Below are 27,103 nucleotides of genomic sequence, written 5' to 3'. Positions count from 1 at the left end.
CGCCAATCAGACTCAGTTAGATGATGATAAAAATCTGAAATGAATAAAACAAACGTAACAGTAAAACGCAAAATATACTGGGACAGAAAAACATTAATGTGGTGATTTAGGGCTTTCTTTGTCAGCAGATACTGATTTAGATTAGAATCAAGTATAAGAACATGTATAGATTTTCTCCATCACCACATTATTGCATGCAACTATGCAATGCACATTTTGTGCTTTATATCGTGGTTTTACTAAAGAACGACATTGCGGCAGCAGAGAATTTTAATCATTTAATTACATGGTGCTTCAGCCATTTTTAAACCACAATTTAAAACCTGCTCCTGACCAGGTGTTTGCTGATTTAGCTGGGTAAAGAGAGACAAAGGAGGGGCTTTGGGCCCACTCTGTGAGCGCCCTTAAGTGGTCCAGTCAGGGCCCAGACTAACTCGACTGATCTGAAAACGGCTGTGCACCAGCGCTCCCCGTCAAACTTGAGAGGTTCTGAGAAGAATGAGAGAAAGTGCCCAAAACAGGTGTACCGAGCAGTTATTATAGTTTAGCATTTTCCAATGAGTTAAAAACCATAAATAAAAACACATTTTCAACCAAAAATCAGCCAGCTAACCTTTATTGAGACTCCTGGTATGGATTACATTTCACAGAAGCAGCGTGTCTCTGTACATTTGATACAGAAAATGGAACAGCAGCAAGATCTTTGGATGGCACTTTTGAAAACACAAAGTGCTTCACAGTTTGGATAAAGTGTACATAAGTCAAGGATATGTACTTACATTCAATTTTTTTCACATCCATACGTTGTGAAACATGACGGACAGAAATTAAAGACCTATGAAACAGTTTTCAGCAGATGATTGAAAAAAATAAAAACACTGATACGGTCGTTTTCAGGTGATGCCTCAAAGCTTGGCACCTTTGAATTTAAGAAATATGGCATTCAAAATTCAAATTGCTGTCAAGTGACCTTAGTGAACACGACACAAGAAGCTCAGTTTTGCAGTTCTGTGCTTTGTTATGTTAGCAGGACAAAAATCATCAGACTGAAGATTTTTCAAGTAATTAGGTAGTTATTAAACCCTAATCACACTCAATACTATAAACTTTTCTCAATTTCTGCAAATGTCTCACATGCCCTCTGTTGTTTCAGAGGTATTCCCGGACTCTATTAACATCCGACATGCGATTCAGTAGGCCTAATCTGGAAGAAATGATGCAATTAGACCATAAGGTCTAAAACAGTAGAGGAATAGGATAAAACAGAGGAACACTAGAACCAGGACACAGCACAGGATGCAGCTGATGACAAAAAATATCTTTAACAAAATGTGGCCCAATTGCACTCCGTAAAAATGAAGCACGGGAAAATCTTCGTCTCTGATACCTAATGAGAAAGAGATGAAATGTTCCACATTTAATGACCAATCAAAATTTGTGTGTAATGTCATTATTTGTGCCGAGGTTCAAAATGTTATTCTTTTAAACAACAGAAATACAAATTTTATATTTTACAAAGTGATACATGTTTAACGGGGAAAAAAATTTCTCCAAATACAAATAAACCTTTGATAAGAGCAGAATTTTATAAAGTGGAAGAATATTAAACCTATAAAACAATGATTAGCTTTTAGATGAAACAAACATATGAAAATATTCAATTCATTCGGCAGATAAGCGCACTACACATCATTTCCTCAGCCAGAAACCTTCATCTGGTAATTCTGCCTGAGTCTATTCACAACCATCAAATCCTTCAATCTCTCATCAGTTTCTTTCCTTTACTTTTGCTCTGCAATAACATAAGGAGCTCTACATAAAGAATTCAAGTTAGAAAACCAGACATTTTTTTAATGGGACTCAGGTTTTTTCCTTATTTTAGGTTCTATTATTGTGCCAGTGCTAGATACTCACATTAGACATGACATGTCTGAACATGTAAAAATAATAGAGGTTATCCGAGTAATTAATTTGGATTTATAACAAGTATTAAAACAAAATGAGTGAACTGAACTGCATTCTGTTCAATAATTTACTCCTTTTGCCCTTCAGCAAACTTTTCTTTTACTCTTGTTTCTCCATGAAAGTCCAGATTCACTCGTTGCCAGGCTGCTGTGAAAGGTTTAGTTCATTTATTTATTAACATTTTGAGTATATTTCATTTGAATTTTAATTAAAGCTCAAGGGAAAAAAGTGACCATAATAGTGGTAAATAATCATGATCTCAAAACAAACATAATTATGGTTTTATGCCCTGATCGAGAAACCAGAAGCTCAGGCTTCAGACTGCTCCACACACTCCTCAGTTTCACACAATGTCATCTTCTCTTGGATTTGTTTGTGAGTAAGAGGGAGTAACTCCAATATGGTCACCTCAGGCACACAACTAAGGGGTTCAAGTGAATACATACATGTATCACAACCCCAAGTGTACATAAGTGTGTTACATTTAAAGAATTAAAAATTATATATTTCCCAAAGACATAAATATCTATTGTCAAATCAGAACTGGTCCCATTCCAAAACTTTAAGTTCTGATGCTTCTTTCTCTGGGTGTCACAGTTATCACAGGCAGTATTATTGTAGCGTCTATTTTACAATATAAAGCACCTTGAGGTGACTGATGTTGTGATTTGGTGCTGTATAAATAAAATTGAATCATCTATCCACCATAAGAGACTAAAAGCTTTTAAGTGGAGGAATGCTCTGTCTGGTTTGCAAACCTAACTATATCGATTTTAACTCCAGTTTCAGTTATTGTTTTAACAGTTTACAACCAGCTGTGTAAAGATAAAATACCCTACAGACACTAAAGCAAGGCGATAAAGCAATACCATTTATTTCTTCCTCAGAACCAAGGTCCTGATGCAATGTGAGCTGAGATTGAAAACTACTTCATGCATTTTTGCTTTTGTCAACCTTCACAGAAACGGGATAATCCAGACTTTTCTGTCACAGTATTACACTGGAAACACTTCCTAGTCAAATAAAAACAAATTAAACTAAACAGCAAAGCTTCTCACCTTCAGGCAGAGGCCATGATGCACACGGCGAAGCCTCAAATTCACACTTGCGAGCCTTGTAAAGTTTTGGGAAAAAGGTTTTTGCCCTTTGATCGAGCTCTGAAAAAGACAGAACAGGGGACGAACTAAAGAGCATATCCTCACCAGAAAATGTTTGCTATTCTGAACACAAAGAGCGAATTAACAAACGTACCAGTTTGTAAGTTGGTGTATAAGATGACATCCCGGCAGAGAGGGCAGGTGGTCTTGTCATTTCCACTGTTCATGGCGTGTGCGCGAAGACATGGCTCACAGAAGACATGACCACAGGCCTGACTTCTGTGAGGACTGAAGTAGACATCCAGACAGACAGCACAGGTGAGGTTCTCCCTGTTCTCCTGGTGCTCCTCCTCCTCATCATCATCATCATCATCCAGCAGCAAAACTCTCACACGTTCAGCCTGGACATAAACATCCGAGTTTTTATTTTTTGGTCCCAAACGGCGGAGGGAAAAAACGCTTCTACAAGCATACTTTGGAGGAGAAACTGCCCAGATCACATTTTGAATCTTGTATCTAAAATAATTTAAGTCCTGCTCATTATTACATGCATATGGTAACTGCACTGGTTCTTATATAGTGTTTTTCTACACTTACGGATACAGTTATGTCTGAAGGTTTTCACAGGACTCCAGGCAGTCATATGAAAAACTACACTCCGTGATTCAACAACATCTAGAACCACCTTCAACAGCAACTTTAAGTAATGATTTTCTGTATGACTCAGTCTCTCACATCATTGTGGAGGAATTTTGGCACACTCTTCTTTACCATGTCACTTCAGTTCACAGACTTTTGCACACCACAGGGAAACGCACTTCAGCTGATTAGTGCCAAACAGCAGACTACTAAAACACTGGATTTTCGCTAACCACAACTGAAGCACGGCCTTCATGCATTTGGTCTTCCATCTATACACAGCAAGCCAAATCAGATCATTTTATTAAAATGCATCTAAAAGTCACCAACATACAAACACTTAGGTGAAGTCCAGCAGAGCTATCAGCCCCATCAAATAAAGCAGCCACAGCCTCAAGTTTCAGTCTTAAAATAGAGTTGAAAACTATCCACAGAGGCCAAAGCCCCCATTCTGTGCCAAACAGATTTTTTATGCTGTAATGTTTTGGGGTATTTTACCATGATAATGGGGACTGCCCTGCTTTTTGAGCTAGAATGAAGGAATCATTGGAGAAGCTGCAGTTTTCAGCACTTCCATGTTGGCTTCCTTTTTCAGCCACAGCAGCTGCCACTTGATTGCATCCTTCATACTGACACTAACTCAGTGTGAACCTTGCTCTCTCACCAGTGCTTTCTCATTCTGGTGTTGCAGCCATCTCTCTGTCTCCTCCTTTGTTTCAGTCTCACACTCTTCATATGGTTCTTCTCTTTTTTGCTAAGGCTGTTTGAGGGTGGGGAGCCGACAGAGGTTTGAGGCTGAGACAATAACACACATGTCACTTATTTAGCAGCTCAAACAACAGAATCTATCAGCTAGTGAATTTTTTTTCCCCACTGGTATGCAAGCAGACAGTTTAACCACAAGTTTGGGCTGTCTATCAGGGGGCAAGAGGTTGGGAACACAGGGTCATCAATCTGTCACAGAGTTAAATTGGAGAGAAAAACAACCACATTCACACTTACAGCCAAGTTAGAATCACAGTTTAACCCAATATGCTGGTCTATGGAGTGTGGGAGGAAGCCAGAGCACGCAGACATGGGGAAAACATGCAAACCTCGCACAGAGGTCCTAGTCATTGGATTTGAACCCAGGACCTTCTTGCTGTAGGTGACAATCCCATTGGACCACTTTGCTGCTCACTTTGGAAGTTATCTGCCCACCAGCTATGGTAGGCTACAGCATACATTGCTATATGAGAATGAGGTTAACCGTGCCTTAAAACTCTCTTGGCTGCTAAGTTAGACTGAAAATGGGAAATAACCTTGCCAAGGTTTCAGCCCCCCCCTCCCAAATTCAGATGCATTCTGAACACTGGAAATACTCAGTGTGGTTTTGGGATGAAAGTCAGTAACAGAGTCGAGAATTCACTTGACCATTACTTCTACTACTCTGTACTCACACGTAATCACGTGGTCTGGCAGGTTAAAGATAGTTTACAATAAATCCAAACAGAGAGAAAATAAATAAATAAAAATGAATATACCACTGGTTCTTCTTCATGCTCAGAGACACTGTCAGAGATCCATCTCCTTCTGAGAAACACAGCAGGATCAGAGACCTCGTCGCAGAGAGCTGCAGTCTCTACAGAAGACTCAACACCCTCCTCTGTTAGCAGGAGATGCTGATCCAGAGGCGGCTGGGTACCCTCAGAAACAGATGAAGAGGCTTCACCATCTGTGTGAAGCTGCTCGCTTGCAGGATGTGAGACAACATCAGGGTAAAAATCACGACCACAGAAAGCTGGCACACTCTTCCAGCGAGCATTTTCTCTTTCTACAGGAGTTCGCCCATCAGTTTGTGGATTTGAGGCCTCCATAGGACTCTCATGGGGCATTGTAGCAGCACAGTTAAAATCCTGAAATCTATCCAGTGTAGTCGTGCTAAACTCAGCCCTCTCCTCGTGATTCTGAGAAATGTCCATCTGTCCCCTGTTGAGCCTCGACCTTAAAGGCTGGCCCATCAGGATGGAGTGCTTGTGGTCGTAATCCAGGCGGCTTTTGCTGAAGTGAATGGAGGCGTCAGTGCCACAGGGACACTGACTGCGATTAATGAAGTTGAAGCCTCCCAGGCGAGCTCTACAATTCTGGCAGTTGAGTTTTCCAGCAGTCCACTGGGTCTGGGGACACCAAAGGAACAAAGCTTAAAGATTAACTTTTTTCAGTTTCTTGCTCCTCTTCCAACAATAACAGTCAACACAGCTTTAAAAAAAATAACTAACTAACTAAATAAAAATGTTGACATATTATCTTTGTTCACACGGGTCACACTCACTTGGTGAACTGAGGTCAAAATCCACTCTGGCAATATGTCAACATCGAGGTGCCAAATACTGCAAACATCAGCAGAGGCTTCATCTGTGTACGGAATCTGCTCCAAAGCAAAAAACACACAGACAGCCGAGACGGTTTACATGAAAAAAAAAAAAAAAAAAACAGCTTCTCAGGTACTGATAGCCAGTTAGTGCCATGTGAGAAAGGATGTTTTCACACGACTTTCTACAGTCCAGTGGTGGAGGTGGTGATGATTTGGGCTTGTTTTGCAGCCATGGGACCTAAGCACCTTTAGTTATTGGGTCGACCATGAACTCCTCTGTACATCTGTGGACTAGAGCTCTATTAGTTTGAGGTCTGGTCCATAAACCTCAATGAACTGAAGCCGCATTAAAAGACTGGGCCAAATTTGCTTTTTTGTGAGTTTTGTTTTAGCTTCTGTCACACATTAATTTCCCAATCAAATACCATAAAACGTCTCCTAAAGTAAACTATGAAGTTAATGAAAGAAAACACATTTAGGATTTTAAAATAAACTGTTACCGTTAAAAAACATGTTGAGTCTATGATGCTTTTCCGACACTTCCTGCAGCGCAGCATGGATCTCTGCATATTTTCCTGCAGTGGGTCCTTCATCTGTACATGGTGACAAAGGCTGTCAATGCATAATGATGAACTCACCTGCACTGGTCCTGACTCTCAAATAAAAGGACAAAAAAAACAAAACTAATGACAAAAATATTTGGACATTCAAACTGTCAGCTGAAATAATCAGCTGTGAATACAAACAATTGGTTGTTTGAAGAGTCCTCCTCCCATCTCTCTTCCAGAGGCATTAGGAAAACCACATGTACAGAGATTGATTTCTGAGTCGGAAGTTGGAGGCTGGAAATCAATTAGTTCAATCGCTTGATGATGTGGATCCAGATAGGATCTGAAGTGGCTCAAATCATTTTAAAGCTACTACCTTTGGAAGTAGCCTACACATGCAAATAGATATAGGCTCCATGTGGTCCACAGCTGTTTCATTTTGATGATAAAAAAATAAATTTATAGTTTGCAGCAAATACGTGGATATTACTGTTTAGTATTTAAGGTGCAAAGTTAAACTCACTTAAAGCTAGGCCTGTAATCCTGGAAGGTGCTGGAGGTGTTACAGCAGTCATCAGAAGGATTGTTAAGCATTTGGATGAACAAGGGTTTTACAGTTAACTAAAGTGCGACTTCACTCACCTTCAGGACTTTTTGGATTGACAGGGACGTTAATCTGAGCACTGAGAAGCAATGTGATGAATCCTGGACATGAGATGTTTCAAAAATCAAAACACTTATTGTCACATGGATTTGGTGAGACAACATCGGTCTCTGAGATTCTTTTGGTCCTGGTAGAGATCACGCTGAGATGTTTCCATGTTTTGCACAATCCTTTTATTACCATTGCAAGCAATCACAACTATGTTCTCTTTAACTTTGATGTACATTAAGGAATCTATTCTCAACAGATTACATGGATTCTTTCATCAGCTGACAAAGAGGTGATCAAAAGGTGAGCTATTGATCTGATAACCCTCTACACCACCTACTGGAGATGAACACTACAGGGAGTGCAGAATTATTAGGCAAGTTGTATTTTTGAGGAATAATTTTATTATTGAACAACAACCATGTTCTCAATGAACCCAAAAAACTCATTAATAGCAAAGCTGAATGTTTTTGGAAGTAGTTTTTAGTTTTAGCTATTTTAGGGGGATATCTGTGTGTGCAGGTGACTATTACTGTGCATAATTATTAGGCAACTTAACAAAAAACAAATATATACCCATTTCAATTATTTATTTTTACCAGTGAAACCAATATAACATCTCCACATTCACAAATATACATTTCTGACATTCAAAAACAAAACAAAAACAAATCAGCGACCAATATAGCCACCTTTCTTTGCAAGGACACTCAAAAGCCTGCCATCCATGGATTCTGTCAGTGTTTTGATCTGTTCACCATCAACATTGCGTGCAGCAGCAACCACAGCCTCCCAGACACTGTTCAGAGAGGTGGACTGTTTTCCCTCCTTGTAAATCTCACATTGGATGATGAACCACAGGTTCTCAATGGGGTTCAGATCAGGTGAACAAGGAGGCCATGTCATTAGTTTTTCTTCTTTTATACCCTTTCTTGCCAGCCACGCTGTGGAGTACTTGGACGCGTGTGATGGAGCATTGTCCTGCATGAAAATCATGTTTTTCTTGAAGGATGCAGACTTCTTCCTGTACCACTGCTTGAAGAAGGTGTCTTCCAGAAACTGGCAGTAGGACTGGGAGTTGAGCTTGACTCCATCCTCAACCCGAAAAGGCCCCACAAGCTCATCTTTGATGATACCAGTCCAAACCAGTACTCCACCTCCACCTTGCTGGCGTCTGAGTCGGACTGGAGCTCTCTGCCCTTTAACAATCCAGCCACGGGCCCATCCATCTGGCCCATCAAGACTCACTCTCATTTCATCAGTCCATAAAACCTTAGAAAAATCAGTCTTGAGATATTTCTTGGCCCAGTCTTGACGTTTCAGCTTGTGTGTCTTGTTCAGTGGTGGTCGTCTTTCAGCCTTTCTTACCTTGGCCATGTCTCTGAGTATTGCACACCTTGTGCTTTTGGGCACTCCAGTGATGTTGCAGCTCTGAAATATAGCCAAACTGGTGGCAAGTGGCATCTTGGCAGCTGCACGCTTGACTTTTCTCAGTTCATGGGCAGTTATTTTGCGCCTTGGTTTTTCCACACGCTTATTGCGACCCTGTTGACTATTTTGAATGAAACGCTTGATTGTTTGATGATCACGCTTCAGAAGCTTTGCAATTTTGAGACTGCTGCATCCCTCTGCAAGATATCTCACTATTTTTGACTTTTCTGAGCCTGTCAAGTCCTTCTTTTGACCCATTTTGCCAAAGGAAAGGACGTTGCCTAATAATTATGCACACCTGATATAGGGTGTTGATGTCATTAGGCCACACCCCTTCTCATTACAGAGATGCACATCACCTAATATGCTTAATTGGTAGTAGGCTTTCGAGCCTATACAGCTTGGAGTAAGACAACATGCATGAAGAGGATGATGTGGACAAAATACTCATTTGCCTAATAATTCTGCACTCCCTGTACAGAAAGTATCGTTACCGCCTCATAGCACTATACGTGCTAGTTATTCTAGATTTAACTCCTTAATGTGTCTTTAGAGGGGTTTTTTTAAGCTCTTGTATAAATTAGCTTTATTGTATTTTTTATTTTATGTAGTTCTGTTATAATGTTTGCTATGTTGAGCCATGTGGCCTTTTCATGTTTTGGATGCTGTACCACAGCAATTTGCAAACTTTAGTGGTAGTAAGTATTTCTTATTTAACGTTATTTTTTTAACGCTCACAGGTGTTTTGCGGCTCCAAAGAATCTAAATAGTCACTAAAATAATAAAGGACACTCTACAGGCACGCTGGCGTGCACAACACACACATCAGCCTGGGACAACCAAACTTCTCACTATCGATGTTTAAACTACGAGGGCAAAATTACGGGTTTTCGCTTAACGTGCATAGTTTAAAGTTAACGGTTTCGATGAAATAAGAAAAACACAATTCAAGTAAAACAATAAAATGAGTCGCTAGTTAGCTACTGAGCCCTATTAAACGACAACGGCTACGGTCCAAATACAACGAAGAACATTTCGACAACTATAAAAATAAAATAAGCTTACCTTTAAGACAGACGTATTTGCTAGGTAAACACGGCTACGCTAAGAAAACAAAATATTTCTCTTGAGTTTAAATAGCTCGGTGACGTCATGAAAAGTGCTCAACGGGACGTCTAATGGGCCAAAAAGGACCGTAAAGGCCGCTGCTGTCGCTTCAACTTCATGGTAAATGGAGTTGAATTTTGTTAAGGTTCGAAATATTGGGGATGGAGACAAGAGAAAAAACCACAATAACAACACTGGTCCGGCCGGGTTGAGTCAAACGATGATTTAATGATCACACACGTGGGAGATGGACACTGATGCAGACAGCCTCAAAATCTCAAAATGGTGGAGCATTGCTCAAACTTTTATAACCTCTGGTGCCTCCACCTTATCATAAAAAGCCTAAACATTCACATGCTTTCTCTCACACAGCGCCTAAGCTACGACCTTGGCTCCCTGTTTATCTGCTCCTGCTGAAATGGGGCAGAAAACTCCAGCACACTCTGTTCTCTTCTACTCAGACAAATTAGACAATAACCTTCTGCGAACAGTATTTCTTATAACTCAGCAATATAATGCATCATAAAACAATATCATTCATTCACAACAAGTCAGCAATTTAATGTAATGCAAATCAGTTTAACTAATGCAATAGTTATCAGCTTCTTCTAATTCAGGAGAATAATGCAAACTAAAACTACATAATAATTCACAATCTTTAATTAGGGGTATAACATGGCATAAAATAATATCATAATTTTACAATTCCCCCTGATGAGGTCATTAGAATAATGACCTCACAAACACCCTGTAGCCCAGTGTGGCCGGGTTCATCTCTTCTCACTCCTGAGGTCCTTTGTCCCCCTGACGGGCAAACCATATGTAAGATGACCTCTGTGTTTGCGCAAGTCAGGTGCAAGACAAACTATTACTACAAGGATAGCAGGTCCAGATGACACTCCCCTGTTCTCCCACAGCTTTATTTGGTGTTCCCTTATACCATTCAGACGTAGACTAGAACCTCTGTCCGAAGAGCTCTTAACCTTTATTTTATTGCTGCAGCTACCAGTTTCGTCCAGTTGGGTTATCCTCTGCTCTTAATTCTTCAACCTTAGGGGTTAGACAACCCTTCAGTCGTAACACAGATCAGGGGATTATTCTGCTCCGATTTCAAACAACGATCTGTGTATTCTCCAGAAAAAGGAACAGGAAGGTGTCCCCTTTTTGCCCAAAAGCCTCTCGAACTTCGTTGGTCTGGTGTTCCCGGATTTCCGCCAACCCCTTCATGGTTATTGCTGTGTTTATGGGATCCATCCTTTTGTGGTGACTAGCTGGAGCCCAAACGCCATGACCCTTGGACCCAGTTGATGTCTCGGCAGTCACTGTGTCTGACTCTGCTACGGAGGATCCTCGCATCTCTGTGACCTCGTCTGGTGTCTGTTCCTTTCTCTGTAAGAGACAGAAAACCAAAACACCTCTCTTCCTAACCCTAATAATCTAATGTTCTTATCTACTGACCTTCTAGTGATTCAGAATTGGTCTAAAACATTCAGAATGTCCCAGGGACTTATTCTAATCATATCTTATGTGTGTGTAAGCATGTTTGCATTTAGCCCTCCGCACTCAAGGCATTTCCTACACTTTATCAGTCCGGACAGTCACGCCGAACGAAGCTTCTGACCTTCAAAAGGCCGAGTGCCAACTCGTTATAAGCACATTTGCAAGGTGTGTCTGAAAATTATTGAAACCCCTCTTTTTGACAAAAGACAAAAAATTAACAAATCTTCTAAGCGCTATTCAGTTCATTTCAATGAGTAATGATTAAACATGAAAGTGATAGTTTATGCTTTTTCACTGATTCTCTAAAAGGTCCGTCTTCTCGGACCGCTATTAGCTTAAGCTTTACCATTCCTAAATTATTAAAGACACAAATGAAGTTATAAAATGTTCAAATAATCCTGGTTTGATGTTAAAGCTCAACCTTCCCCCCCTTTTTTGACACATTCCAATGTGTCAAATCAACGGAGCTAGAACATTCAAAAAAAAGTTAGGCAGCTACAAAGTTTCCCAGACTCTTAAGGTGATCCGCGTGTAACGTTCTGACTCAGGTATTTAATATTTTAATAAATCTCGTTTAATTAACTGCCACTATTTAAACTAACCTTAAAGACATAATTTAAGAAAAGATCACAAAGAATAACATGATATCAGTGTTTTGTAAGCGCGTGCGGCCCTCCATGCTCGAAGCCTTTCCCCTCAATAGATCAGTCAGACATTCGCGCTGACTGTAGCTTTTAACCCTTATTAACTTGAGCACAACTCTACAATGAGCAACAAGTTGCAATATGTATAAAAATGATCATGGTTACACCTGCAATGAAAAATTATATCATTATCCTAACACCTGTAAATGGAAGATTCATCAGAAGTTATAACAATCACAGGAACACAGATGTTAGTATAAGGTCAAAAGCTTCAATAAATGATCATCGATGCAATGCTTGTTGCATGATTCTCATACAATAATAATGCTGACATTGAAAATAACAGTATAACACCCCCTTTTGTCCCGTTTCACTTGACACCTAAACGTTTATAAATGCCTCTTTAATTCTTGATTTTATTTCCCCCTTTTCTCCCCTTACTGACCACAGCAGGGGGATCTTAGTTTTGAATCAGCCATGAATCCAGCTCACCTGATTCATCAGTGAGCTCCACCATCACTGGCGTCTGACAGGGTGGCGCTGCATACTCTTCCTTTAATATCACTATTTTCAACCTGTTAATGAGAGTGTTTAAACCTGAAGTCGACTACGTCCACAACAAGTCAATACAGCTGTAAATGTGGCCAATTATCAATCTATTACCAATCAATAACAACAGATAACTTCTATTTTATGCATGCTTTTAATCAACCACTCACCCAGAGGATCTCCAATCCCAGCAAGTTCCTTCTCCTCCTTTAATGAGTCTGTCCTCCTTCCATGCCCTGGTAACCGGTCCATCCAGAGCCATATGATCTCAAATATACATACAACAAGCCAAACCACACCTTGGTCACACCAACCCCGTTCCACCCCCAAGATGTCCAATGCCACCCTAGTATGGACTGTCAAATGTGGCTTTAACGCTGACTGTTCTGACAATCCATTTTATAACGTTTCCTGGTCAGATTTGCCAATCTCTGCACCAGAGTTTTAAACGTTTCGCCATTTTCATTAGGTTTTATCTTTTATCTAGTTTCGACTCCAGATTTTCAATTTTTTTGCCAGTTGTAATTAGTTTTTACCAATTCTTTGCTAGTTTAGTCTAGTTTTTATTTTCTGAAAATCCTTAGTTTCAATTTAGTTTTATTTGTGTTTTGCAAAAGTTAAGTGTAACAAAATCTCAGTTCCATCATATCAGTCATGCTCTTCTAATTATCCTTGGGTGTTGAGACTAATAACTATTAACTCTTGCCGCACCGAGTGGTCCTAATTTTGGTTAAAGTTAATTGATAACCTTTTGAAGGCGATTGTTTCACACCTTTATTTAGATGTCCCAGTCCTGTTATCTCGGGATACATCACGCTGCCTTATCTGGGGTTAGCTATTTTCTTGGGATGCGAGTTAAGTGGGTGAGCTCTTCAACGAGGGGGAGCGTGCTCCCCCTGATGAGGTCTTCTAGGTAAGCTAGGTTAACCTTCTTGTGTGAGCTTTTCAAGTGCACTTTTAAGGTTTGTGGGATTTTTTGTTTTATAAATGTCCCTCAAGACCCCCTGATGACCCAGTAATTCATTTTTGCGCACTGTAGTACACATTTAGTTTTTTGCTTGTAGCTCTCATACTCTACTTGCCACTCCTCTAAGTCCTGATGTTTCTTAGAGAGGACAACAGTACCTTTAAAATTATGTCACATGTGTGGGGGTGTGGCCTTGCCAATTGTTTTTCCCACCTTTTCAAAATGGCTGGCGTGCCCACAAGCACATTTTATGGAAGAGAGAAAGGTAAGCTTGATATTTACATTTAAAATGTTTTGTTAAACTCAGATTTTTATTTTATTCAAAAAATAAACATCTGGTAAATAATTTCAGGGGTCTTTAAGAATTAGGCTCATTTACTTTCACAGGGAACATGACTAATTTATTAATGTGTGCTCTACACATTGGGACTTTATATTTATATTTATTTCACTTTTTCCTAATACCCAACTTTTGACAAAGGCGGAGAGAATTCTTAACACAATTATTAAGGGAGATTCAAACATAGATTTTTCAAAATATGAGAGGGTCAGGACCCACTAAAAGCCACAGAGAAGATTATCGAGATGCAGTGGCAGATGTAATAGAGAAAGACACAGGGCCACCTGGAATCTGTCATCCTATCTGGTGCAAAACCAACATGTAGTAGAATCTGGAATTTTGATTTTGAGTTAAAAATAAAATATGGGTAAAATGCAGAAATGTTTTCCAGTAAAGAAAAATAAGAGTCGCAATTATAGTTGAATCCATAACACCTAATTGTTTCTACGAGATCACGTCGTTGCTGAGAGTTATCAGTGATCTCAACGTGTGAAAGAACTCACAGTATCTGGGGTTTAAGCTCCTCTTGGCTGAGAAACCTGGGACAAACATGTGAACAAGACCTGAATAATACCAGTAATGAAGACTTCTCTCCAAAGATCAATAAAAGGAAGCCCCAATCTGATGAGAGTCTAGCAAAATATGGTTCACTCCACTTGCCTGAAATGGTTAGCAGTCCAAGGCATTTCAGTTGTAGAATGATTGGGTACAACAATGAAACAGATGTGAGATGAGGGAAGTGCCAAATGTTCCTTTGTGTCTCCAAATAAAATCAGTACTTCCTCAGATATCCTAAATAAATTGACTTTTGTGAAATAGAAAGTTCAGTGCCATCACTTATTCCTAAACCAATAGTTTACAATTAGTGAAGTGTCAGTGACTTCTGGGTTGGTCCCTGATCTTCATCTTATGAGATTGTTATTTTAATAACACTTGATTCATTTAAAAGAAAAAAGAAAAAAAAAAAGAAAAAAAAAGAAAAAACGAAAATATTTTCTCCCTGTTTTTTCTTATTCTCTGGGTCTCAGGAGGACATTACGTCCCTCTCCACTACAAGACTCTTGTTATGTCTACAAAACAGTCATATTAAAATCATCCTCAATTCTATTCTGGCGCTGTCTCCCGACTTTTCCTGACCTGATTCTGCGCGTGAACGGAGCAGCAACACAGACGACTCGACTAACGTACTACCTTAATTTCACTATAGCAGGGCACGCACACATCAATGCAACCAAACACATTTTGCTATAAATCCAGTTAATTTTAGTTAGTTTTGTGAACATTCAGTACAGTTTTAGTTAGTATTCCTTTTTGTTTTGATTTTATTACCGTTAACGCAAATTCTTTCCACTTCTACTTTTCGTTATTTCATTTGTTGTCTTTAATAATAATAATAATCTCCTCTGCACCCTTGAATAAACACCATTAACATGATCAACCTTTTGCTGCTTGTTATTTCACCATGTTATTGAATCAAATACTACATGCTTATGTGGTTTACGACATTATAAATGTTTTAAGAATTTTTGAGGGTCAAATTTTGAGAATTTGACCATAGTGAAAGTTATGGCATTATCACCCCCTTTGGGGATTACCTTTTTCCATTTTTGATGATATTCCTCCCCGTTCTTTATTTTTTTCAAGTACCCCTCTTCGGTGGCGAGAAACTGTTGGTGTGATCAAGCGGGTGCTGTAAAAACAAAAGCTCAGGACAGAACAGTCACCAGTCATGTACTTCATTCAAAATTAACAAATATCAAGCTTCATATTGATCCTCTGAGTGTAATGGTACATTTTAATTTGCACTTCTTAAAAACAATATTTTCTTTATTTTACTCTTGTTCTTGTGCAGCACCACCCCTCAGCACATGCCCCTGTTATTTTATCTTACTTTTAAATTGTTGACTACTTCAAGAGAGCGCCCAAAAGACGGGGACCAGTGTTTATCATTACATATCTCCATTTTGAGTGTGGCTGTCTATCATTCCCCTCTTATTCATAGACCTCCGTGGAGGGTTTTTTTGTTTGTTTGTTTTTTTCTAAAATTAATTGACTCTCTATAGTGACCCACTATGGTTAATAATAACATGCTCAGTCATGAGTGGGATCAAACCTTTTCTTCACTTTAGCATTTAATATTCCCAACAATATAATGTAATACCTTAATTAAAACACAGCTACTAAAACACAATTTCCTTAATGCAAACATCAGTAGCTCAAAATTAGCAACCAAAGGGTTCAGTCTGCAGTTCACACTGCTGTGAAGCTACAGCTCTTTGGTCTCTGTCATTCTTCTGTTCTTGCAGACAAAACAAAGCAAAACAAAACATCCACCCTTCTTTTACAGGCTGGGTGAATTGTCTGTGGACATTCAATAATCCTAAAGTCAGCACCGTTTTTGTCTCAGTATCAAGTCAGTTAAACTTTTAGTCGTCAGTCCATGACTTTTAGTCGTCAGTCATATGCATACATCCACACACATTCATACCAAAAGTTGCTGATAATGGAGTCTCACGCGCAGCCTATTCAAGGCTCCATCACCAGCAAGATGACGTCATCATTTTAAAGGAAACAGCTCCTTGTTTGTTTTTCCTTCTTTGGACTGGATTGACTCGCTGCAATCCTTTTAGGCTTCAGGATCAGTGTCCCATATAAGTGAATTTTCTCCCAAGCTCATTATAATCATGGAGAAAAAATACTTTGCGACTGTTTTCAATAAGAATATTTTATAGCGCTTTAAAGTTCAATCTCTCAGGCCTGGATTAAAGAGCTGATTTGTTAAATCAGGAACTCACAAAATACCAAAATATCACCACCGGTGGATCACACCTCTCAGATGTTCTTATCTCAGTGCACTGTAACAAAAGCAAAAACAAACGTAAACAATAAAACACTCATATAATAACAGATACTGGGGCCCATTGCAAACATGTCCAAAGTTCAAACCATCTTTCTCTCTCTTAGAGAAAGAGAACAATCCAAACCTCACTGATAGAATCAACCTAGTGTCAAACAAAACCCAAAGATCAACCAAAACTCCTTTTTGCACCAACAAAACATGTTGGATTTACTTGACTCAATAGTGGACACTAGTTACACACCAACTCTTTACCTTGGCAAAAACGTAAACAACTAAGTTGAATCAACACAACCTTTTCATAATCTCTTCGAAATAAAACTCACACCATTCATTCATCATTTTCGCTCTGTGCCACTGCTCCTTGTTAGACTGTGTGAAGCACAGTAAACAATTCAGTGGAGGCTTTGAGCCATAAACAGACATCACGCACAGACATTGTTTTCATTATCAAAGTGCTTCAGACCATGTCCTCTAAATCTACACAAATGCCCTCTGCGTGGCATGAAATACATTTAAGCAATAAATAATCAATCAGTTCTTGCTGTTGTAACCAACTCCGTATTTGGATGTTTGTGTGCAGCATTTGTTAGTAAAGCATTCTTCATTGCATCAGCGTGTGTGTGTGTGGATCACTTCTCAGTTCATTGAATCAACATTTTAATTTGTGTGTGTGTGTGTGTGTCATTTCTCCCTCAATCAACGAGTGCATATGTTCATATGTATGTTTCTTTTCACTCTGAGTCGGTGCATGTAGATGTGTGTGTTTGTGTGGGTGTTTGTGTTCATCACTTTCCTGTTGTAGTGTTCTGGGTAAACCACGGCCTGAAGCGTGCCCTGGGTCCTGCCCTCCTCCTTTTCAGTCTGTTTGCATCCATTGGTGCTGCTGCTCAGAGTTCTGTCCATACTGGTTCTGGCCCCAATTGAGGCAGTCCTTTTCTCCAGTGTCCAGCATCTTCTCCTTATTTCGCTCCTCCTTAACTTGACCCTTTTGCTTCGGTCTTCCTTCAGGGTTTTGATACGCAGCTCAATTGTCTGGATGTCCGTTTGTTGCTTGCACAAGTACGACTGCTGTCCGTTTGTTTGCAGGTGGAACGGCTGACATCCAGAAGGTGTATAGGAGAGTCTGCAGCTTCCACCTCCCCAGTGGAAGACCTCAATCTTTGTTCTGTTAGTTTTACACAGGCCTCAAGGCTCTCTGGGATCCCTTCTTGCACTCTCAAGCCCACGGCTGAGGTCGTAGTCGTGGTCCCATTCCAGGGGAATGGAGTCCATGGTTGTTTGGGTGTCTCGGCCCGAGCGTTCAGTCCAGAGCTGGGCAGCCCAGGACGCTGAGCGATCGGAGGACGGCAGAGGCGACAGGAAGCCATCCCCCTAACGTTCGCTCCATAGCAGACCGGACAAATCACACTGCTCATCTAGCTCTAGGATGCTCCGGCCTGATTTCAAGTCCGGTGTCTTGGACTCCAAGCCTGATGGGTTCGATTTTCAGCTAGCTCCTCCTGGGCCATGCTCAGTTTCTGCTCTGATGCCTCGAGGTCTTATTGAGGGCAGAAACCTCAGAGTCTTTTCCGCAGAAATCAGATTTAAGTCCATTGATGTTTTCCTTGCTTTGCTCCACGGCCTTTTGCGGCTCTGCTGTTCGGCTCTTCTCAGAGGTCAGCTCCTGGCCGAGCCCCGACACCTGTGCCTTCAGCTTATTTTCTCCTGGTGTTTTGTCCATTCTGAGGTGCCTCCTGACCTCAGTTACTCCTCCTGTCTCTGGCACGCCCTTTTTGCTGCCCCATGGTCATTTTTGGTCCGTCACTGTCCTGCACATTCTTAATGCAGAGTGGTTAAGGTCAGCATGGTTTTGCTCGGCCTCACTTTTCATCTGGGCTTAATGGGCGTCTCGTCACAGCTCTGTCAGCTGAAGCTGTCTTTTTCCATATGGCAAGAATGTAAAGAGTGTGTGAGAGGGGTGTGTCCAATCAGGCACAATGCTGGTGGCTTTGCGAGTGCCTCGTTTTCCAAATCCAGATGTTTATTTGTCACGTACACAGCAACAGAGAGAACAGTCTGTTGTTGGGATGGCTGAGCTCCTTCACGATCTTCCTGGTCTTGGTCCAGCACCGCCTGCTATAGATTGAGTGCAGGTCAGGGTGCTCGGAGCGGATGGTGCGCTCAGCTGATTGCACAACCCTCTGTAGAGCTTGTCTGTCCGGCATGGTGCTGTTCCCGAACCAGACAGTGATATAGCTGCTCAGGATGCTCTCAATAATTCCTTTATATAAGGTGGTCAGAATCGGTGGTGGGAGCCGGGCCTTTCTCAGTCTTCTCAGAAAGAAAAGACGCTGACAGAAATCTCCCCGTGTAGTGAAACGGGCCTTGGATTACCGCTCTCCGTCTCTGCTGCATGAGATCATTTTCCTGCAGCACTGTTGACATTTTCAAGTTGTTGTTGCGGGTTCAGCTGCTTTAGCATTTGGTCAGGGTCACATCAAAGATGGTAGAGGAGAGAGCAAAGATGGTAGAGGGGAGAGCAGGAGTCCAGGGTCAGCCTCGGCTTTTCCGGGCCGACAAAGCAGCCTGTAATCAAGCATAAAGAGAAAAAACAAAACAAAACAAAAACAAAACAAACGAACAGGAAAATCATGTTGTATTGGCTGTGTTACTCAGAGAGGGGAAAAACAACGGGACCAGGCCCTGTGTCAACCTTCTCTCCCCCTTTTTTTTTTTTTTTTTTTTTTTCACCATATAATCCTCTCATAACCCACCAAGCTGACAGGACAACACAGGTACATGTTAAAATTCTTAAGATCATGTTTAAAGCACAAAAATGGAATTTTCTTTCATTCAGTAATCACTTGTATTAATCAATCAGAAGAAAACATGTCACAATTTGACTTTTATTAACCACTAAATTTGTCGTGTTATCACTGGTTGTGATTTTTTTTTTTTTTTTTTTTGAAGTTAAGTTGTTGTCCTGCAACCCAGAGGGTTTATTTGTTAGTAGTGGATAAACTTTATTGTGTAACGGCGGGTGTATGTTAAGTTTCACTGCTTTAAACTTGCTGGAAAATCTTCACGTGTTCATGGGTGTAAGCTGTTTCTTCATTGCGTGTATGTGCGTTTGTACATGGGCTAATTTAACGTTTTTTCTCAAACGAGGCATTTCTCTAGCACGTGCCTCTCTCCCACATTTCTCTGCTTGTGTGTTTTTGTTTCACCTTCTTGTTGTGATGCTCCAGGCGCCTTCCCAACCTCCACAAGTCTGTTGGCCGCAATTTTATGTGTAAAACTTCTCTTAATTTCTCCTTTAATTCTCTGCTAGCTGCTGTCTTTTCCACAGCTGCTGATTCTTGCTGAGTTTGGTTTCCATTACTATAATTTTGCTTCGGCCGCCGTGCTTGTGGGGGCAGTTGGTCCAGCCCCATAGCCACCTGTATCAACACACTGAGAGATTTATTTAATATCATTTTCATCACTGTTAAATAGACTAGCAGGCAAAACGCCCACCTTTGCACTGCAGATTACATGCCAGTCTCCCAACACACTCCTCTCTGAGTTTCCGCTTTAAACTCCAACATCATTCACACCCTAGTCATTCAACACCTTATTTGTAGTATCATAATCAGCAAAATCAGCGTTTTACTTACAGGCATGTATCATTGTTTGCAAATCAAAATTATAAAACTCAAAAACACGCTAAACAGGAAGCAAAGTCCTCTGTGCGCGTCACAGCTCATTTGCATGTTCACACACCGTCTAAAAATAGCTCGCAGCGCTGCAGTGCGCTGTCGTCACACACAGGGTCACACAAAGCTCAGACAAAACTCTTTTATTTTATATTACAAAGACGTCTTATATTCACAATCACTGACAGGCCTGACAGATTCAGCACCTAACACATTTCGACAAATTTAAAATAACGGGTCTCACCGAAGAAAGTCCAACTTTTTTGTAGTCAATCAAACAGTATCTGTTACTTCTGGGAACAGTTTCTGACCTAACTTCTAAATCCCTAACTCAATTTAACTTTGTCCAAACAAACACATGACACCATTTAAAACGGTGAGGAGATTCTAACTCCTAGCTTATTTCGGGATGCCCTGTACCCCACAGTTAAAGCCAAACTGAACTACCCCTGTTCGCCGACAGGTCAAGACCGCGCGTCCACGGCCAGGAGGGGGCGTAACCCCCGGGCTATGTGCTTCTTAGCAGACTTCTGGGCTGCCGTCCTATAATAATTTTCACCTAACCGATTTTGAGAAATTTTACCATAACGGGTCTCACCGAAGAAAGATAACTTTTTTACGACCAATTAAACAGTCTCTGTTACTTCTGGGAACAGTTTCTGACCTAATTTGTAAAACTATTAAACAGTCTCTGTTACTTCTGGGAACAGTTTCTGTCCTAATTTCCCTACCAAACTACCTGAGCCTTCAGCTCAATATCCAGGGACTCAAACCCAACATTCTCTGTTACTTCTGGGAACAGTTTCATATTTCTTCAACTTCATTAAATACTCTTAAGCAACTTTAACTGCATAACACACGGTGATTCTCATCAAAATCAAAACAGACACTCTACCAGTAATTTCAGTGAGTAGACTTTAATTTAGTCATATCCAATTTGGCACATTTTGGAAATAATTCAACAGGTAGTGCCTTACCTTTAGATAAGCCGGCTTTTGTCCACTCAAATCAGACCACTGGCTCGTGCCTGTCCGTTCGACAACCTCGGACCGTCCAAACTTTTAAATTCCACCCCAATACCACAGGACGAGCCCCCAAGCTGTTAAGGTTCAAAATATTGGGGATGGAGACAAGAGAAAAAACCACAATAACAACACTGGTCCGGCCGGGTTGAGTCAAACGATGATTTAATGATCACACACGTGGGAGATGGACACTGATGCAGACAGCCTCAAAATCTCAAAATGGTGGAGCATTGCTCAATCTTTTATAACCTCTGGTGCCTCCACCTTATCATAAAAAGCCTAAACATTCACATGCTCTCTCTCACACAGCGCCTAAGCTACGACCTTGGCTCCCTGTTTATCTGCTCCTGCTGAAATGGGGCAGAAAACTCCAGCACACTCTGTTCTCTTCTACTCAGACAAATTAGACAATAACCTTCTGCGAACAGTATTTCTTATAACTCAGCAATATAATGCATCATAAAACAATATCATTCATTCACAACAAGTCAGCAATTTAATGTAATGCAAATCAGTTTAACTAATGCAATAGTTATCAGCTTCTTCTAATTCAGGAGAATAATGCAAACTAAAACTACATAATAATTCACAATCTTTAATTAGGGGTATAACATGGCATAAAATAATATCATAATTTTACAATTTGTATAGCGCTTTACTTAGTCCCTGAGGACCCCAAAGCGCTTTACACTACATTCAGTCATTCACCCATTCACAAACACACACTGGTGACGGCAAGCTACATTGTACAGATCAGTACAATTTTCGTTAAACACAAATAAAATCTGGACTTGAATAAAAAAAAAGAGAACTTGTAAACTAAAATAAAATGAAAATATAGAGGACAGATCTTTAAGTAATTTTTAGTTTGGTTAAAAAACATTACAAGTTGCCTGATGAGTCACTGAAAGACAAGTTTACTGAGACTCTGGATGTTTATAATAGTATGACACACGTTCAAACAATTTGTTATTCTAATAATACCTGTACTAATCTTAACTATGACACGTCATTGCACACAGCAATAATTGGAAAGACAGAAACTAACAAATACTAAACTAAAAACCCAACATTGTCAAACAAAAACTAAAATGGAACTGAACTAAATTTTAAATAGATCAATTAAAATAACAACAACAAATAATTCGAAAATACCAAACTATATTTAACTCTGAGCCTGAGGAATAAGCAGTCACCAGACTTGCGGGATGTTAATTTATTCTTTAACAATTTCATTTGTAAATCACAAAATAAAACTGATTTTGTTTAACAGCTAAACACAGTGTTATGTTACTTTTATGGGTTGGCCTTGGGAGTCCAGTAAGGTCATTGTGTCCCCTCAGATGAAATCTACTGATATGTTTTTACATCTATGAGTAAAACATAGAGATTCTTAGTTTTGTAATGACAGACTTAAACGCTCACGCTGCAGCGCACACAAAGATCAAGCTTAGTCCTGCAGCAGCAATGGAGGGAAAGAGTGTGACTGAGGATACAAACTATAAAAGTCAGATTTTGAGAAATACTAGTTTCCTTTTTTGACTTAAAAAAACTGCAGTGCGGTGAATTTCTGCTCTTGTCTGTGACTCCAGGTGTTCTCGTGTGTGGTGACTTCATTAATCCACGTTTGCACATTGAGAAAATTTCTCTCCTTTCCACAATATGCTACCCTCTTTGTCCTTTAGAAGTGCTCAAAGTATGCTAAGAAAATAAGTCACCACCAGCCCAGAGCTTTAATAGAAGGCAGCATGGATCCATGCTTTCATGTTGTTGATGCAAAATTCTGACCTACCCTGTGAATGTCTCAGCAGAAGACTTAACAGAGCAGGTGATGTTTTTCCAGTCTTGCATTTTCCAGTTTTGAAACCTCACTTTCCTGTCCTTAGCTGGCTGGTGTTCTGCTGATGTAGACCATCCGCTTCAAGCTTTGATTGGATTCAGAAATTCTCTTCTGCATACAGTGGTTACATGAGTTACTGTCGTATCAGCTTGAAGCAGTCTGGCCATTCTTCTCTGATTTCTGGCATCAACAAAGCATTTTCTCTTTTGAACCATACCCTATAAACCCTAGACATGGTTTTGCAGGAAAATTCCAGTAGATCACCAGTTTCTGAAATACTCATCTGGCGCTAACTGTAATGAAATGCTATGTGACAGGTAAAGACCGAAACACAGGACTTGGGAGAGTAACTTAAACTCAGCTTAAGAACAAAGCATACATGGAGCAAGGCTGGTGCAAAACACATGGAAAACTTAAAAATACAGGGAACAGAGGGATACAACATAGAGGGAGAACATAAGAAAGGACAGATTCACACACTACACACCAGGTAATGAAGGAAGAGGAAACAGGTCGGAGCACAGCTGATGCTAATCACAGAAGAATAGACAAGGGAAGAAGAACTTAATACAAAACACAAGAGATTATCAAAATTAAACAGAAGCTATCACTGAGACACGGACTCAAACCACAAAACCTGACACAAGGACAGAAAGGTAAACATGAAGAAAAAGCTGACTTCACCTGAGAAAAAAATAAGGACAAAACACAAAGATGAGGCTTGGACAGAATGGGCATGAAAGAGACCTAACATCATCAAGCGACAAACAAAGAACTAGAAGCATAAAAAAGAAATTAAAAAGCAAGAAGCAATAATAACAAACTCAAAAGAAAAAATGATAGAAAGCTTTACCATAAATCAATATTCAAACCCCAAAAGAATCATAAACCTACAATACTCAAAACCAACCAGATCAAGAAACACCCTTTCCACATTTCACAGTTACTTAAATTGCATTTATTGCCCATTCTGATGCTCAGTTTGACCTTCAGGTGGTCACCTTGACCATGTCTGCATGGGTAAAAGCATCAAGTTCCTGCCATGTGTATTCCTAATAAAATGGCCAGTGAGTGCAAATGGTTGTATACTAATGCAGGCCATTTATGATTTAAAGCAGGATGTTTATCCTTGTTTATACTTGACATTATGTAACATGTGACACAGATGACACAATGTATGAGTTTATTAATTATACAGGAACTCATCCTGCACTCCAGTTTTGCATGTAATTTTGCAGTTGTGCATCTGAGTTTATAACCTCTGATTTGTGGACAAAGTGTGTAAGTGCAACAGCACACATAAAAGATACTTAAGATAAAAGTTAATTTTGCCTTTAATGGAACAGAAAAGTGATGTAGGGAAAATGCCCCCCTGTTAAAGTTGTTTGGTTGGCCAATGTTTATGTCTGTCACAGATCCAGCTAAACTTTCATTACTTTTAAATATTTATTTAAATTGATGGCATAATTTTTTCCAAATCAAATAGAGGAAACAATATGGAATTACTCAAAGATTTTAGGCTCTCATTAAAGCTCGTTTACTCGGAGGTGCAGCAAAGCAGTACTTTTTATATTGTTCTTGACGTTTTTTGGTTTTTAACATTGAACAACTGAATGAAAATAATACAGTGTCATAATAATACAACAATCTGGCACAATGGCCAAACTTTTTAATTATTTTATTTTATTTTACTTTGAAGGCGTTTGAAGCTTAAGATAACAAAAATGTAATAATTGTTTATGTGTTGTGACAGTGAATCAACGCCGGGTGGCAGTGTGACATCTCAGATTGACTGCACTGCGCTGATCGTGGTGCTGAAAGCAGACGACTGCCACAAATGAAATACACGGGAAGAAAAACATATTTCATATCAACTCATATTGAGTTGAAACAATAACTGAAATAGTTTTAAATTAAAAAATTATTTTAATTTTAGGCCATTCAAAAATGAGCAAATCCACTTTTTTCAATAAAATTTACATAAATAAATAAATAAATAAATCTTAATCCACTTGCAGTCTGGAGACCACGGAGTAGAAGGAAACTACTGTGTTTTTTTCACAGCTCCTACATCTTCACTGCCTGAGCTGTGGACTAAACAGACATAACCATGCCTCTGTTACAGCCTCACACAGAAATGACGCATTTTCCATCACCGGTATAAAACCGCAGCATCATTCTCCGTCAGCAGCCAACACTCGCAGTTTACAGCCTCTCTGCACTTCTCGGCAGACCAGCTGACCGCTATGCGCTCTTCACGGTGTTCCCGTGCCATGCGCTCTGCAGAGTAGAACCTCTCCAGTCGCATCGAAGTGGCCCAACGATGGAGGGCACAAACAACACGACCGCCTGGCTTCAACTCGACAACTCTTCAAACAAAGCCCCAAAACCAGAAGACGAGGAGGTGAAACTCAGCTACCAAGTGGTCACATCCTTCCTGCTCGGCGCGCTCATCCTGTGCGCAATATTTGGGAACGCGTGCGTGGTTGCAGCAATCGCGCTGGAGCGCTCTCTCCAGAATGTCGCCAACTATCTGATCGGCTCTCTTGCCGTCACGGACCTGATGGTGTCGGTGCTGGTGCTGCCCATGGCGGCGCTCTACCAGGTTTTGAATCGGTGGACTCTCGGGCAGATTCCGTGCGACATCTTCATCTCTCTGGATGTGCTATGCTGCACGTCGTCCATCCTGCACCTGTGCGCCATCGCTCTGGACAGATACTGGGCCATAACCGAGCCCATAGACTATATGAAGAAGAGGACCCCGAGGAGAGCCGCGGTCCTCATCAGCGTCACTTGGCTAGTGGGGTTCTCCATCTCCGTGCCGCCTATGCTGATCATGCGCTCCCAGCCCAGCAGCATGGCAGAGGACAGGGCGAACCCCAAGCAGTGTAAGATAAGGCAAGACCCCTGGTACACAATATACTCCACTTTCGGGGCTTTTTACATCCCGCTAACTCTGATGCTGGTTTTATACGGGCGGATATTCAAAGCTGCCCGGTTCCGCATCAGGAGGACGGTGCGTAAAACGGAGAAAAAGAAAGTGTCCGACTCCTGCCTGGCGCTCTCTCCCGCGCTCTTCCATAAAAAGATCCAAGGAGATGCACAGGGCAAGAGCTGGAAAAGAAGCGTGGAGCCCCGGCCGCTGCCGAGTGTCAACGGCGCGGTGAGACACGCCGAAGACGGCGAGTCTCTGGAGATCATCGAAGTTCACAGCAACTCCAAAGGCAACCTGCCGCTGCCCAACACCCCGAGCTCCGTGCCGCTCTTCGAGAGCAGGCATGAGAAAGCGACGGAGGCGAAGAGGAAGATCGCGCTGGCACGGGAGCGCAAAACGGTGAAGACTTTGGGCATCATCATGGGCACCTTCATCCTCTGCTGGCTGCCTTTCTTCATCGTCGCCCTGGTCATGCCTTTCTGCCAGGAGTCGTGCTACATGCCCCGCTGGCTAGAGGATGTCATTAACTGGCTGGGCTACTCCAACTCTTTACTGAACCCCATCATTTACGCGTACTTCAACAAAGATTTTCAGAGCGCTTTCAAGAAAATCATCAAGTGTCACTTTTGCAGACCGTGATGGTTCAAGACTCACCGGGTCACTGAGGGCTGATCTGGAGACATCCAGGTGAAAAAGAGACCAACAGCCTGCGAACAGATTGTTCTCAAACAAGAACTGAGGGCTCACAATGATTATTGCCGCTCATCACCATCGTTAAATATCTCCAGAGATGTCTATAGCCTATGCATAGATAAAGCTGTGATCGTTTGATTCAAGCTCCGTGTTGCTCATCCTGTTCTTTGATGTCCAATAAAAAAAACAACTTTTTAATACTTTTCCCCCTGAAGTCATTATTTTAACACTTTTAAATTCTGCGCCAGGAAGAATTTATTGAATTGAAACTGTGAATCCACGTT

General features: G+C 40.7%; 2 protein-coding genes across 3 annotated transcripts; one reads left to right on the top strand and one right to left on the bottom strand.

Annotated features, from left to right (window-relative positions):
* Positions 1 to 608: 608 nt before the first annotated feature.
* On the bottom strand, positions 609 to 9,774 carry LOC146628650 (E3 ubiquitin-protein ligase RNF180-like). Of its 2 annotated transcripts, none has more exons than XM_085357979.1 (7): positions 9,751 to 9,774; positions 6,555 to 6,647; positions 6,013 to 6,108; positions 5,225 to 5,857; positions 3,217 to 3,463; positions 3,024 to 3,122; positions 609 to 1,387 (listed from the first exon to the last, which is right to left on the bottom strand). In XM_085357979.1, exons 2-7 carry the CDS (start codon positions 6,645 to 6,647, stop codon positions 1,200 to 1,202), a joined length of 1,356 nt encoding a protein of 451 aa, XP_085214105.1. In that variant the 5' UTR covers positions 9,751 to 9,774; the 3' UTR covers positions 609 to 1,199. The 2 variants fall into 2 exon arrangements, with proteins under 2 accessions (XP_085214105.1, XP_085214104.1); XM_085357978.1 differs by lacking the exon at positions 9,751 to 9,774 and adding an exon at positions 7,245 to 7,337.
* Positions 9,775 to 25,514: 15,740 nt separating this feature from the next.
* On the top strand, positions 25,515 to 26,765 carry htr1ab (5-hydroxytryptamine (serotonin) receptor 1A b). The gene has a single exon (XM_085357977.1). The coding sequence runs from the start codon at positions 25,515 to 25,517 to the stop codon at positions 26,763 to 26,765; it is 1,251 nt and encodes a 416-aa protein (XP_085214103.1).
* Positions 26,766 to 27,103: the final 338 nt, after the last annotated feature.

This window comes from Diplotaxodon limnothrissa, linkage group LG7, assembly GCF_057381915.1.
Source record: "Diplotaxodon limnothrissa isolate DT_005_m linkage group LG7, D_limnothrissa_male_GT1.1, whole genome shotgun sequence".
Lineage (NCBI taxonomy): Eukaryota > Metazoa > Chordata > Actinopteri > Cichliformes > Cichlidae > Diplotaxodon > Diplotaxodon limnothrissa.
The sequence above is the reverse complement of the archived record's forward strand: the minus strand, read 5'-3'. Positions and strand labels throughout refer to the sequence as shown.